At 48.1% G+C, this 13,414-nt stretch overlaps 1 protein-coding gene across 1 annotated transcript in view; it reads left to right on the forward strand.

Annotated features, from left to right (window-relative positions):
• The window catches only part of ZNF70 (zinc finger protein 70), a 42,870-nt gene extending 33,064 nt beyond the window's left edge, over nt 1-9,806 (forward strand). Inside the window, exons 2-4 of the mRNA XM_004607578.2 lie at nt 7,157-7,487; nt 8,009-8,623; nt 9,254-9,806. Of these exons, the coding sequence (XP_004607635.2) occupies nt 7,204-7,487; nt 8,009-8,623; nt 9,254-9,806 (1,452 nt within the window). The 5' untranslated portion in view covers nt 7,157-7,203. The remainder of the gene's footprint in view (nt 1-7,156; nt 7,488-8,008; nt 8,624-9,253) is intronic.
• Nucleotides 9,807-13,414: the final 3,608 nt, after the last annotated feature.

The following is a 13,414-nucleotide window of genomic DNA, read 5'->3' on the forward strand; positions in this document are numbered from 1 at the left end:
ACTTTCCATTCTTTGAGTACTAAGATTAGAAATGTTTTTCTCTCTGAAATTGGATAACCACAAAGAAAAATATGTTTGCTCTTCAGATTGAGGCTTCCTCCACGTCAAACAGCCCCATCTGCAACCTGTTTATGCCTCACTATAAAAGTCACTATAAAAGTTTAAGGCAGAACCACTCTTCCGAGACACTGATCTTTGGTGCAGGAGCTGTCTCTACTGCAGTAGCCTAAAGAGAAGTATCTTCATGCCGAATGCATTTTGTTTTTGTCATTAGGTTATAGGCCACGGTCACGTCATCATCCTACATATCTCCTACATGTGTAGGAGATACATATCGCCTACATATCATCCTACAACCAGGTCCCCTTCACTCCATTGCCATGTTTTCCTCCATATTCTCCACTAATTTTATTAGGGTTAGTCTTGGAAGCTAGCATCTTGATTGGTATTTTATTTCTCCCCCCCTTTCCCCACCCTGCCACACACACAAAAAGTGCATGGAACCATATGACCTTCTCATGCTAACATCCTGAATAAATAAAAGGGAAAAAATAAACAGACTATCCCTCTCTAGCTTCTCCATCTCAGAAGAGAGGAAAAGGTCTTAGGGGAAAAATCACTAATTAAAGGGAACAACAATAAACAGGACATTCCAATCCCTGCTCCCTGCTAGTTTTCCCTGCTTTGATAAAACTTTAATTCTACAAGTGGGCAGGTGGAAAGATAGTATGCCAGATATACATGTAAGAATGTATTTTGACAATACAAATAAGTACTATGAAGTAAAATAGGGAATGGGAAATTACAGTGTGCACACAGGCGAATATAAAATCTATAGATTGCATTTTAATTCTTATTTATTTTACCTCTATTTTTATAGGTTGCATTTTTGAAAGACTATAGGTAAATTAAGATAGAAAAAAATGTATTGCCCAGTTACCATGTAGACCTTATTTTGGTATTGACTTAAATTATTTAAAAAATGATTGAAGGGGCCGGAGCGATAGCACAGCGGGTAGGGCGTTTGCCTTGCACGCGGCCGACCCGGGTTCGATCCCCGGCATCCCATATGGTCCCCCAAGCACCGCCAGGAGTAATTCCTGAGTGCAAAGCCAGGAGTAACCCCTGAGCATCGCTGGGTGTGACCCAAAAAGCAAAAAAATAAATAAATAAAAAAAAATAAAAAATGATTGAAAATTTGAACCTGGAATAGATATTTTATATTATAGGGACAGGAAGAGATTATATGGGCTAAAGAGTTTGTTTTGTATGTAACTGTCCCCATTTTAATTTCTGGCATCACATATGATTCCCTGAGAAATTCTAGGTGTGACCCCTTAGCAGAGCTAAGAGTAGCCTTTCAGCATCACTGGGTATCACCCCCAAAACCAAAATAAATAAATTTTACACAGTGATAATACAGTGTTGTGGTTATATCTTATATTTTAGAGAAAATGCTGGGAAGAAAAATTTTGTTTTATTTTTTTGAGTTTTTCTCTTTTTGGCGGTGGGGGTGCCCACACCTGTTTGTATTCAGTGGCTATTCCTGGCTTTGTGTTCAGGAGTGACTTCCGGTAGTGCTTGGAGGACCATATGGTGCTGAAAATGGAGCCTGGGTCCGGAGTATGCAAGACAATCTTCTTAATGCCTCTACTGTCTCTCCAGCCCCAAATGCTGAGCTATTTACTGGCGGAGTGATGTTATATCAGGGATCAGCTTCAGACCTACGAAGAAAGAAGGGCATGACTTCTTGTACAATGAGTGATGGAATATTTTACTTTTTTTTCCACAAAAAAGGCTTTAAAATGTAATGGACTACATTTCTGTTGCCCGACCCCCTACACACACACACACACACACACACACACACACTCCAAAACCCTCATGTTAAAGTCCTAAATCCAGTATTTTAAAATGTGACCATTTGGAGATGTAGGGCCTTTAAAGAGATAACTATGGGGAAATAAGGTCTTATGGGTATTCCTGACATGGAGTGACTGATGTTCTTAAAAGAAGTGATTATAAACTTGGAGAAGTTTTACAGGGGTTAAAGCACTTGCCTTGTATGTGGTTAACCTTGGTTAAATTTTTGGTACCACATATGGTTCCCTAACTATCACTAAGAGTTATCCCTGAGCACAGAGGCAGGAGTAAACCTTAAGCACTGTTGGGGTAGTTAAAAGGAAAAAACAAGAAGATGAGAAGAGCCACACAAACACATGTGAGAACACAGGGAGAAGACAGCCATTACCGCCAGGGAGAGAGTCTCAGAAGAACATAATCCTGCCAACTCTTTGTTATTTTGGTTTTGGTTTTTGTGTGAGTGTGGGGGGTGGGGGGAAGTTGAACCAAACCTGGCAGTGGTTAGGGAACCATGTAGTACTGATTGAACCATGCGTGCAGGCAAGCGCCTTAACCCCCAGGCTGTCTCTCCAGCCACTGCCAACTCTCTGATCTAGATTTCTAGACTCCAAAACTGAGAAAATTCATTTTTTTTTTTTTGCTTTTTGGGTCACACCCAGCGATGCTCAGGGGTTACTCCTGGCTTTGCACTCAGGAACTACTCCTGGCGGTGCTTGGGGGACCATATGGGATGCCGGGGATCGAACCCGGGTCGGCCGCGTGCAAGGCAAACGCCCTACCCGCTGTGAAATTCATTTGGTTTTTAAACCTCCTAGTTTGTGGTATTTTGTGTCTATGACAGTATTAGCAAATGAATGTAAATACTTTGATGAGATGAAATAATAAACTAGAAAATTTAACATAAAGTGAGTTTATTAACAGCTGATTCTACAATACTCTAAACAAGTTGTAAAATTCAAAGGCTCACAACCTTACAAAAATGTAAAAAATTAAAAGATATGAACTACAAATAATGATAATGACTAGGACTTATTCAGGTCTTATTACATACCACACATGGGAAAAACTCTCTGTGAAATATTTTATTTTTCTCTCCAACTTTCTTTTTTAGGGGGGTGTAGTGCTCAGGTCTTACCCCTGGCTCTGCACTCAGGAATTACTCCTGGTGTGCTTGTGGAACAGTCTAGTTGCTGGAGATCAAACTTGGGTCGGCTGTTTGCAAGGCAAACACCCTACCCCCTTTGGCCCATCCAACAACTTCTTGATCTAAGTACTACTGTATTCATTTTGTGTGAGGGGAATTAAGAATCAAAGACATAAGGTCACAATCAAATAACTTCACTGAGTATCGCTGGTTCCCCCAAGCTGTATGCAGAACTCCCTGCAGAATTCCCTCCCACTCATAGGCTTTTGATTTTTTGGGTTCTGTAGTGTTTCTCTCTCAGAGAAATCTCAGTTGTTTGGATCTTGCTGAAAATCATGGAAAACTTTGTCTCAGGAAGCAAAAGCATATACCTTCTTCCTCTCCTCATTGTCCAGTGCAGCATTAGGAATTAATGTCTTCAAAACCATTACTGCAAGAAACTGAATTGGCAGTAAAAGCTTTAGGCTGAACTTTATTCACATAACCCCAGGGATCCATTCTCCCTTCCTAGTGAGCCACAACTAACCCCTTAGAGCATTCTTCACACCATCTCACACATCAAGCTAAGAGGACACTTCCCTTTGGTGTTCTGTGGGAAACTGGCTGCCTCTGTTATAATAAGGATCACTAAAAATTTTCCAATTTTATTTGCCAATATTATAAAGAGATTTTTATCAATCTAACTCAGACATTATAATGATCAGCAGGGATACTTTGAATGACAGCTCTTTAATAGGACTTTCTACCAGCCAGATAAGATTTGATCCTGTTCTTCTCTTTAGCTATACCCAGGATTATTCATCAACAACTAAGTTAAAACAAGACTAATTCCAGCTTCTCACACTGACTACACTTCAGTTCATTGCAAAGATCTGGCACTTATCTGAAACAATGTCTACTTTTCATTGTTTCAATGTAGGAATCCTCTCATCAGCCTAAAGGCCCTAACTCTTGTGATTATCTCCAGTGTTATTTTGCCCCATGTAAAGTGGCACGCACTACTTTATATGTTGCTAAAATAGTTTTTAACCTGTGATTATCTCTGTTTTGGGTTAGATGGCTTGCCAAGAGTTCCATAGACCAAGAGGACGAGATGAAGCAAAGTGAGGAAGGGTGTTCATTCGTAGAACCTTAAAAGAGAGCACGCTGTTTGAGCTCTTATATGTGCACAAGGCTCAGTGCTCTGTGATGCATATGTTTTTTTTTCCCCATCGTAACCCGAAAACAAGTACAATTGTGTTCCACGTTTTAATGATAAAACCCAGGAACAGAGACAGGTCTGTGTAACTTTGGCTCAGCGCTCGCGCTGTTAAGAGTTCCCGGCAGCCTAAGTAAGCCTCAGCAGGAAAGGCTGAGATCAGTGGCACAGTGGAGGTATCGGGGCTCTAGTTTCCTTCAGCCTTGATCGTTTCCCTTCTCCTTTAACCAGGATTTCAGTAAAAGGCCTTATGCTAATTCCCGCCCTCCTGCGCAGAGTGGACACACAGACTCGCGGTCCTCCCGTCTGGCGACCCAGATCTCTCGGTCCAGTGAGGATCTAGAACAGGACCGCACGTTCTTCGGCTCCATTCGGTACCTAGGAACCCAAGAACGCGGGCCTGGCTGGCACTAGCGGACTGAGAATGGAGGCGGACTTCCGGCCCCAGCGGAAGTACGGGGGCCACCAAGTGCACCGGTGGCCACCATTTTGGACTCCCGCCATCGAGTCCCGGGTGGGATCATTTCCGTGACCCTCCCTGCCCAACCGTGGGTACAGGCGGACCCGACGGATCCCCAAGTGAGGCTCCTGGGGCCCTGACAACTCCCCGTGCTGTTCCTTGAGTTATTTCAGGGTCTCTCTCGCGAGTCTTTGCTGTGAACTTCGTTCCTTGGAGGCAGGTGGCTCACGCCGGGCTTCCTGCCCAGCGTCCTTCTGTCCTCGATGATAATCCCTTAAGCCCCCTCCTAAAACTTGCCTTACAAGCACCCCGAGGCAGGAAAGATCAGTTGAGTTATTAAAATGACAGCTGCGTTGGAATGAGCCTCATCCTGAGGCCTTGATAGAAACAAAGACGTTTAGGAAAAAGAGTGAGACCCTATTGGTCACTTTATGTGAGGAAGAAAGGAGTTTAAGTGAAAAGCTCGCTCTCATTTAGCCTGGAAGCGGGAGAGAGGATGTCAATACTAAACTCTGAACGCGGCCGACCGAGTTCAAATCCCAGCATCCCGTATGGTCCCCTGAGCACCGCCAGGGGTGATTCCTGAGTGCAGAGCCAGGAGTGACCCCTGTGCATTGCTAGGTGTGACCCAAAAAGCAAAAAACAAACAAACAAACAAAAACTGTTCAATCCAGAAAGGCTGTTTAGCTAGACCATGCACAGTTGAGTGTAAAACTTCCGGGACCAACTGTTCTGTTTCTCCTCTCCCGGCAGAGGTGTTTTACGTTTTGCTTTACTTTTTAAAAGCATGAATAGGATATGCTTTATTTGCTATCAGTTAAAAATAAGGACTACTAAAAGAACCAGTAAATAGTGCGGTGGGGGATCTGGAGAGCTAGTACAAGCATTTGCCTTGCACGTGGTTGACCCAGGAAAGGAAGTGCACAGGTAGGACGTTCTGAGGTAGTTTACTTGGCTTCAGGAAGAGCACAGAAGCCATAGTGGGTTACTAATGCAGAGTGAATGCTGGGGAGTTACTAGAAACGGGCCCAGATAAGCTAAGGGGCTGCCACCAGGTACCTGTATTCAGAATGAAAATTAAATCAGTGGAGCATTATTTTTGTTTTATTTTTGGGGTTTTGTAATACCTGGTGGTGCTCAAGGGTTGCTCCCAATTCTCTTTACTCTGTGCTTGGGGATCACTCTCAACAGTGCCAGGGAACCATGAAATGCCTGGGATTGAACCTCTGTCTCCTGCATGCGAAGCATGTCACCAGTCCTTTATCTTTCTGACCCCAATGGAGAGTTTTAAGCCAAGAAGCAGCATGAAATGACCAAGACCATAGCCGAGAAAGGGCAGAAGCAGGACAAGGTATAAGGCTATTGCAGCAGTTGGGACAGAGGTGCTGATGGGGTTGTAAAAGTGGAAGTGGTGATGTGCTGGAGCAATAGTATAGCAGATAGGGTGTCTTCCTTGCACACAGCTGACCCAGGTTCGATCCCCAGCACCACGTATTGTCCCCTGAGCCCTCCAGGAGTGTTTCCTGAGTTCAGAACCAGTAGTATGCGCTGAGCACTGCAGAGTATGGCAAAGTAAATAAATAAAAATCAGGAGGCTTTAGTGGGGGTAGGTGAGTGGAAGCCATAAGAAGTGAGCCAAATCCTGGGGCAATAGCACAGCAGGTAGGGTGTTTGCCTTGCACTCGGCCGACCCGGTTTCGATTCCCAGCATTCCATATGGTCCCCTGAGCACCGCTAGGAGTAAGTCCTGAGTGCAGAGCCAGGAATAACCCCTGTGCAAGCCAGATGTGACACCCCCCCCCATATAATAAGAAGAAGTGAGCCAATCTGTACACATTCTGGAGGTAGAATTAACAGAAACAATGTGGGGATTGGTTTCATGTCCTTAGTAGGTGATGAGGGCAGAGGAGGAAATTTGGAGCCAATTCAGTTTCTGGAGCCTAGGAAGAAATACATCTAAAAAACTGAGATTCTGGGGCTGGAGCGATAGCACAGCGGGTAGGACGTTTGCCTTGCACGCGGCCGACCCGGGTTCGATTCCCAGCATCCCATATGGTCCCCTGAGCACTGCCAGGAGTAATTCCTGAGTGCAGAGCCAGGAGTAGCCCCTGTGCATCGCCAGGTGTGACCGAAAAAAAAATACTGAGATTCTGGGCTCCATGACCCCAGAACCAGGAGTGAGGCATAACACAAAGTCACAGACACGCAAGACCTGTGAAGTCACAATTCTAGGATGGGTTGAGTTACTTTTCCTTTCTTTTTTTGCCATACCCAGCGGTGCTCAGCGATTACTCCTGGTTCTGCACTCAGGAGTCACTCCTGGCAGTGCTTGGGGGACCATATAGGGTGCCGGGGATCAAACCTGGGTTGGCCATGTGCAAGACTAGCGCCTTACCAGCTTTACTATCGCTGTAGCCCCTGGATGTGAATGGTTTGGATGCCCCATCGTGGCCTGGGATGGACTCTAAACAGTGTTTCTTCTCCTCAGAAGGCTGTATTCCACCTTATTCTACTATATTCCGCAGCAGCTTCCCAGAGATGAGCCGTCCAACTCTACCCAAACTCTTGGAACTGGCAGCCCACAGCCTGCTGAGCAGCGAGACTATACCTGCTTTAGAAGAGTTCACAGTCGACCTCTTCCCACCACTGCTCACGACTGCATTTGCCAAGGGGCACAGGCAGGCTCTGAAGGCACTGGTGCAGGCCTGGCCCTTCCCTGTTCTCCGCCTGGGCTCTCTCATAGTGCAGTGGCCAAACCATGAGAGCTTGCAAGCGGTGCTGGATGGACTCGACATCCTTCCTGCCCACAGGACTTGTCCCAGGTAAGGAGAATACTGGGACCAAGGTCAGAGCACCATCAGAAGGATAAAGATGAGGCAGCATTAGAATCTGCTGGGGCTGGGACCGGGAGATAGTACATTACAACACACTTGCATTCCTTCTCGGGCACCACATGGTCCCCAGAACATCCCCAGTTCCACCAGGCACTACAGGGCCCGAGCAGCACTGCATCCGCTGGTCCTCACACCTCTTCTGGCCTGGTTGGCTGAAAATTGCTGGTGGGTACCCTCAGTCGTCCTGAGCAATGCTTTTTACCCTCCAAATAACACAGTGCTGGGGTACAAAATGAAGGGTGAGGGGTGTCCTTGAGTTTCATCATTCTGATGAATGATGCAGCTGAAATGCCTTGAGGGATGGGGACCAGGAAGGAAATTAGGTCAGGACTAAGCCACTGGGTGGGAGGCCAGTTAAGTTTGGGGATGGAGGCGCTGAGCATTCCAGAACTGGTACGGACCCCTTCCCCAGCTGCCAGCGTCCCCTCACACCCTTCTCTGCCCCACAGGAGGTCAGAACTGAGGGTGCTGGATCTGACCCTGGACTTCGAGCAGGTCCAGGGGAAAGGTGCCTCGGAGGCCCTGGCCAAGTTCCCTTTTTGGTTGCCATCAACGGTCAAGGCTGAGAAGCAGCAGGCCATAGCCCAGCCTGTGGCAGCAGAGGACTCAAGGAAAGCACCTCGCCAGTCGGGAGAGCCACTGGAGTTACACATTGATCTTTTCCTGCGAGGCCCCTTCAAGTTAGATACATTCCTCGCCAGCCTCCTGAACAAGGTGGAGCAGAGCCGAGGGTCTCTGCGTCTCTGCTGCCGGAAGTTGCATATTGAGGAAATGCCTTTTAACAGCCTTATTGGGATCCTAAAAACTCTGGACCTGGAATTCATCCAGGAACTAGAGGTGTTCGACTGGTTCCGGGCTCTGTCCGAGCAAAGCCTGTTTGCCACCCAGCTGGGGAGGATCTGCAACCTGCGCAGCCTCAAGCTGGCCTACTACCACTGGGCTTTCTCTCCCGAGGCCGAGCAGTCCTCCAGCTACTTCCTCTCCCAGCTAGGCCAGCTGGGCCACCTCAAGAAGCTCCACCTGGCCTACTCCTACCTCTCAGGCAACCTCCATCAAGTGCTCAGGTGAACAGGTGGGCAGGGCCCTCCCAAGAGTCCTCACAGTGCTCCTTGGGGGACATGGGTGCATTCTCGTCTGCTCATGGAATCAAGGGTGGAGCCTGGGCCACGGGGCTCTGCTTTGATGAAGAAACACATGTGCCTGTATCTATTCCGACCTTTCTTTGTGTGTTCTGCTAAGTCATGCTATTGGATTGGCTGGACACTGAGCAGGCAGGGACCACCACATTCTCTCTTGGAGTCCCCACCAGGGGATGAGAAACTCAAAGAGAGGGCTCCACAGGATCACTCGGGAAGGGTGTCTATACAAGCCTCCCAGACATTTTGAGATGAAGACAGTCTGTCCTGGGCCCAAATTCCCCAAACTCAACCCCGAGTAATAAGAGGCTCATCCTATGAATTTATTATCAAATAGCTCCTATCTATAATAATAATGTACTTATTGAATGTGGGTCTCTGTTTCCCCCAAACTGGAGGAGGTAGGAAAGGGGCTAGTAGGTAGGTATATTGAGATGGAGCCAGCACATCAAAGATGTGCTCCTGTGCCCATTGGCTGCCTGAGTGAGGAGGTAGACTTTGGACCAGCCTCCCACATGGGCCTATTCCTGAGAGCCATGCTGTGCCATCTCTCCCCAGCTGCCTTCAGGCGCCCCTGCACACCCTGGAGATACGTTCCTGCACCCTTCTGGACGCTGACATCACCTACTTGTCCCAGAGCCTTCATGCCACCTGCCTGAAGAAGCTGGACCTGAGTGGAAACAGCCTGTCCCATGTGGTCCCGGGGCCCCTCGAGACCTTGCTGGAGGAGGTGTCAGGCACCCTGCAACATCTGGACCTGAACCACTGCTGGCTGAAGGACGTCCACCTGAGTGTCATCCTGCCAGCCCTGTGCCGCTGCTCACACCTCCGCGCCCTGGGCCTCTCGGACAACCCCGTGTCTAGGCTGGGCCTGCTGAGCCTGCTGGAGCACACGTCAGCACTAAAGGAGCTGAAGCGCGTGCTCTACCCCATCCCGGTGGAGTGCTGTGTGTACCTGTACGGCCTCTCCTGGGGCCCCATCGACAGAGGGAAGCTGTGCCAAGTGCAGGCCGAGCTGCAGAAGCTGCTGCAGGTTGTGCATCGGACAGACATGCAGTGGAGCCCCCGACTGCCCTCGCCCTTGCCCGTGAGACTGGTGCAGCTTGACTGAGGGGCAGGAGCAGGGCCTGAGAACAGGGTGGGAGAGGATAGTTCAAACCCAGGTTCCTGCTGGGCCCCTGTTGTTTGAAGGGAACATAAAGGAAACTTCCACGGAGCTATCTGTCGCCTTCCTCTCTACAGCATCTTTCTCATTCCTTGGCCTAAAGGCCCAGCCTGACTCCAGTATTCGTTCATGTGGTATACATCAAGGCTGAGCTGTGAGTGTGCGTGCCCCAGTTGGGCAGAATAACACTGGATGTCCAGTTCTCCTCGTGGAGCACTCCCTTTCCCTCACTCACTCTTCCCATCACTTATTCTGCTTCTCATTTTATTTGTTTGGTTGTTTTTTTTTTTTGAGTATCACCCAGTGGTGCTCAGGAACTTGGGGGTTGCTCCTGGTGGTGCTTGGGGAATGTGAGGTGCCAAGGATGGGACTTGGGCCTCCCACACTCTGCTTGTCGAACAAACACATTCTCCCTCTGTCTGTCTGTCTGTTTGTCCCTCTCTCTCTGCTTCCCATTTTTATACTTTGCTTCTGAGTGGAATGAAACTGGGCCTCAGCTGATGGCCCCAGTTTCAGGCTCTCCTCTATGTACTGGCCCTCAGCACGCCCAGCCAGCTACCTTCATGGAGCATGTCCTCTGCCAGGCACCACTTCCCTCAGATTCATATACAAAAGCCCAAGACAGCTTTCAGTGAGGGTAGGGATGTGGCTTTTTCAGCTGATCGATGGTGGGATCTTTGGATAAGATGAGGGACCCTGAGCTGATCCTGGAGCATCTGATGGGAGAGATCTGGAGCAAGACATCCTGGGAAAATCCTGGTTGTTGCCATGGCCTCTGCAGAATGAGGTCTGGGGTCCATATAATGTCACAGGAGCTCATTCTCCAGTGCTCTCTGGACAGAACACAAGACTGATGTGGATGGGGACACCTTCAGGGAGACAGGAACTTCTTAGTGACCCAGGCACATGCAGAGCATGCATAGGAAGACCTGGAAAAGACCAACAGACAGGGCCAAGGAGATCCAGAATCCTGGTCATTGTAGACCAGCCAGTGGGCTACGGCACCCACTTCCCAGTAAGCTGATAAAGAAGACACCTTGAGTCTAGACTGTTGGCTTGTTTCTTACCTTTCTTGTCCTCTCAGGGAACACTCCTGGCAGGGCTCAAGGACCCTTATGGAGTGTTGGGGATAGAACCTGGCTCAGCCGTACATAAGGCAAGTGCCCTACCCTCTGTACTGTCTCTCTGACCCCAGTGGTGCTGTTCTGAATTAGGCCAGTCCTCAGTCCTCCCCCCAAAAAAACAAAGTAAAGGAAAATACTTTCGCCACTTGGAGCCAGATAACTGACTTCTTTCTTTCTTTCTTTCTTTCTTTCTTTCTTTCTTTCTTTCTTTCTTTCTTTCTTTCTTTCTTTCTTTCTTTCTTTCTTTCTTTCTTTCTTTCTTTCTTGCTGATTAGTTACCGTTTATTCAATCTTCCATCTTTCCCATCTCCCGCACTTCTAGCTCTGTTTATTTCTGATGTAGGAATTAAAACCATAAATGCTGGCTGATGTTCTTACAGATAAGAACTTTGAAAACCTGGTGTAGCAGACGCTGGTAACTGCTTGGGGCATACCCCCTAGTGTTTCTGCTGTAGGATGCGGTACTTCTGTCTCCTCGGAACCCAACATTAGGCTCCAGAGCCTGGAAATATAAAGAGAATGAGAAAACAGTGAAAAGACATACACCAGTGGTTGAGAACTTGGCCTCTTGAAGCAGGTTTCCTAGTTTTGAAACCTGGCTCTGCTATTTACGTTGGTGGGACTTATTTCCATATGTGTAAAATAATAATAATATTGACTAATTCCTAGTGTTGGAATGAGAATCAAATGCCCCAACAATAGAAAAGCATCTAGTATGGTTTACAACAGCCCAGAGCAGCCCCGCTATCTATTCATTCACCCAGGCCTCCAGGGCTGGCTTCTCAGCACCCCCTGCTGGATCTGAGACTCACCTCTTTCCTCAAGCTCTGCAGAATGAAACCTGCAGGGCTAGATCGTATGGCCTGAAGGAATCTGGTTTTGTCTTTCTGCCAACTCTCCCAATACTCAGATCAATCTTTACTTCTGGTCACTTGGGATCATGTGGAGAGCAGATGTAGAATGGCAGAACGAAGGCCAGGAGACCAGGAGGGAAATAGGGCTTCCCCTACTTGTGTGGCAGACAATTTCCCCCATACTCTCTCTACTTTGGTTACATTCGATATTTTGACACCAGTCTCACCACCACTCAAGCCTGCCGAAAAGACAATGCTAGATGATTTGTTTTTTGTATTGCTTATTATGGATAGAATATAATGTCCAGGAAATTTTGTGTCATTCTCTTCCGGGAGCTTTAGTTTATAGTCTCTGGGTCTTGGCCATTGATGAGATTACAGGCCCCAGGGGCAGTTTGTGGGTGTAACTGCCAAGCTACTGGAAAACTGGGGACCTGGGGGGAGGAGGCCCAGTCTCGATCCAAGCAGGCTTGGAGATCTCAGTCATGGGTTCCCGCATATCTGGGTTTTCCTGCCGGTCCACTCTCTGGTGAGGTTCATCCCGTTTTGGATGAGGCTTACACCCTCTCGGGTGAGGCTCGTCCCAGCATGTGGAGAGTGGCCTTGGGCATGGTGGCAGTTAGGTTCTGGAGGTTTCAGCTACCAGGGTTCTTCTTGGGTCAGGAAGGGAAACTCAACCTGTCCCCCTCGGAGGTGACCCGGAGAAGACAGCCTGGTGCAGGGTCAGGGCATTCTGTGGCACTCTCTTCTGGGAGCTTTAGTTTATAGTCTCTGGGTTCTGGCCATTGATGAGATTACATGGGGCCAGGGGCAGTTTGTGGGTGTGACTGCCAAGCTACTGGAAAACTGGGGACCAGGAGGGAGGAGGCCAAGTCCTGATCCAAGTGAGCCTGGGGCTTTCAGTCATGGGTTCTCACCTACCTCTGTGCTACAGGCCCTAAGTGCATCTTTTGATCTCTTTCAAGATATATGGGTCTTTGAAATAAGGCCAATAAATGAGCTTATGTAGCTGAGCCAGAGGTGGTTTGTGGTGTGTCTCCCACATACCTAACTTTTGGCCGCTTAATTCTTGGTAAGCTTGACCCCAAGTTGTTGGGGTCTGGCCAAAGGCACGGCAACAATTTTGGGGTATCTGGAAGTCTGAAGGCATCATCAGGCTGCTGATGCACTTGCTCCACAGGTACAGGTTTACCTGCTGGCAGCACCATACCCCCTTCCAAATCTTATTAACCTGAAGGGGGAACCTTTTTTTCCCCCAGGGCATCTCAAAGGGGTAGGGTTTCACTAAAGGCAAGTTGGATGAAGAACCACAAAGGGCAAAGGAAATGTGTGTATTCTTAAAATAAGGCCACAAATTTTTTTTTCTTTTTTGGGTCATACCTGATGCACAGGGGTTACTCCTGGCTCCTGTGCTCAGGAATTACTCCTGGCGGTGCTCGGGGGACCATATGGGACGCTGGGAATCGAACCCGGGTCGGCCACGTGCAAGGCAAACGCCCTACCCGCTGTGCTGTGCTATCGCTCCAGCCTCCACAAATGTTATTTTAACCCTTCCATAATCCTAATGCTTTCACAC

This window comes from Sorex araneus, chromosome 11 (assembly GCF_027595985.1).
Source record: "Sorex araneus isolate mSorAra2 chromosome 11, mSorAra2.pri, whole genome shotgun sequence".
Lineage (NCBI taxonomy): Eukaryota > Metazoa > Chordata > Mammalia > Eulipotyphla > Soricidae > Sorex > Sorex araneus.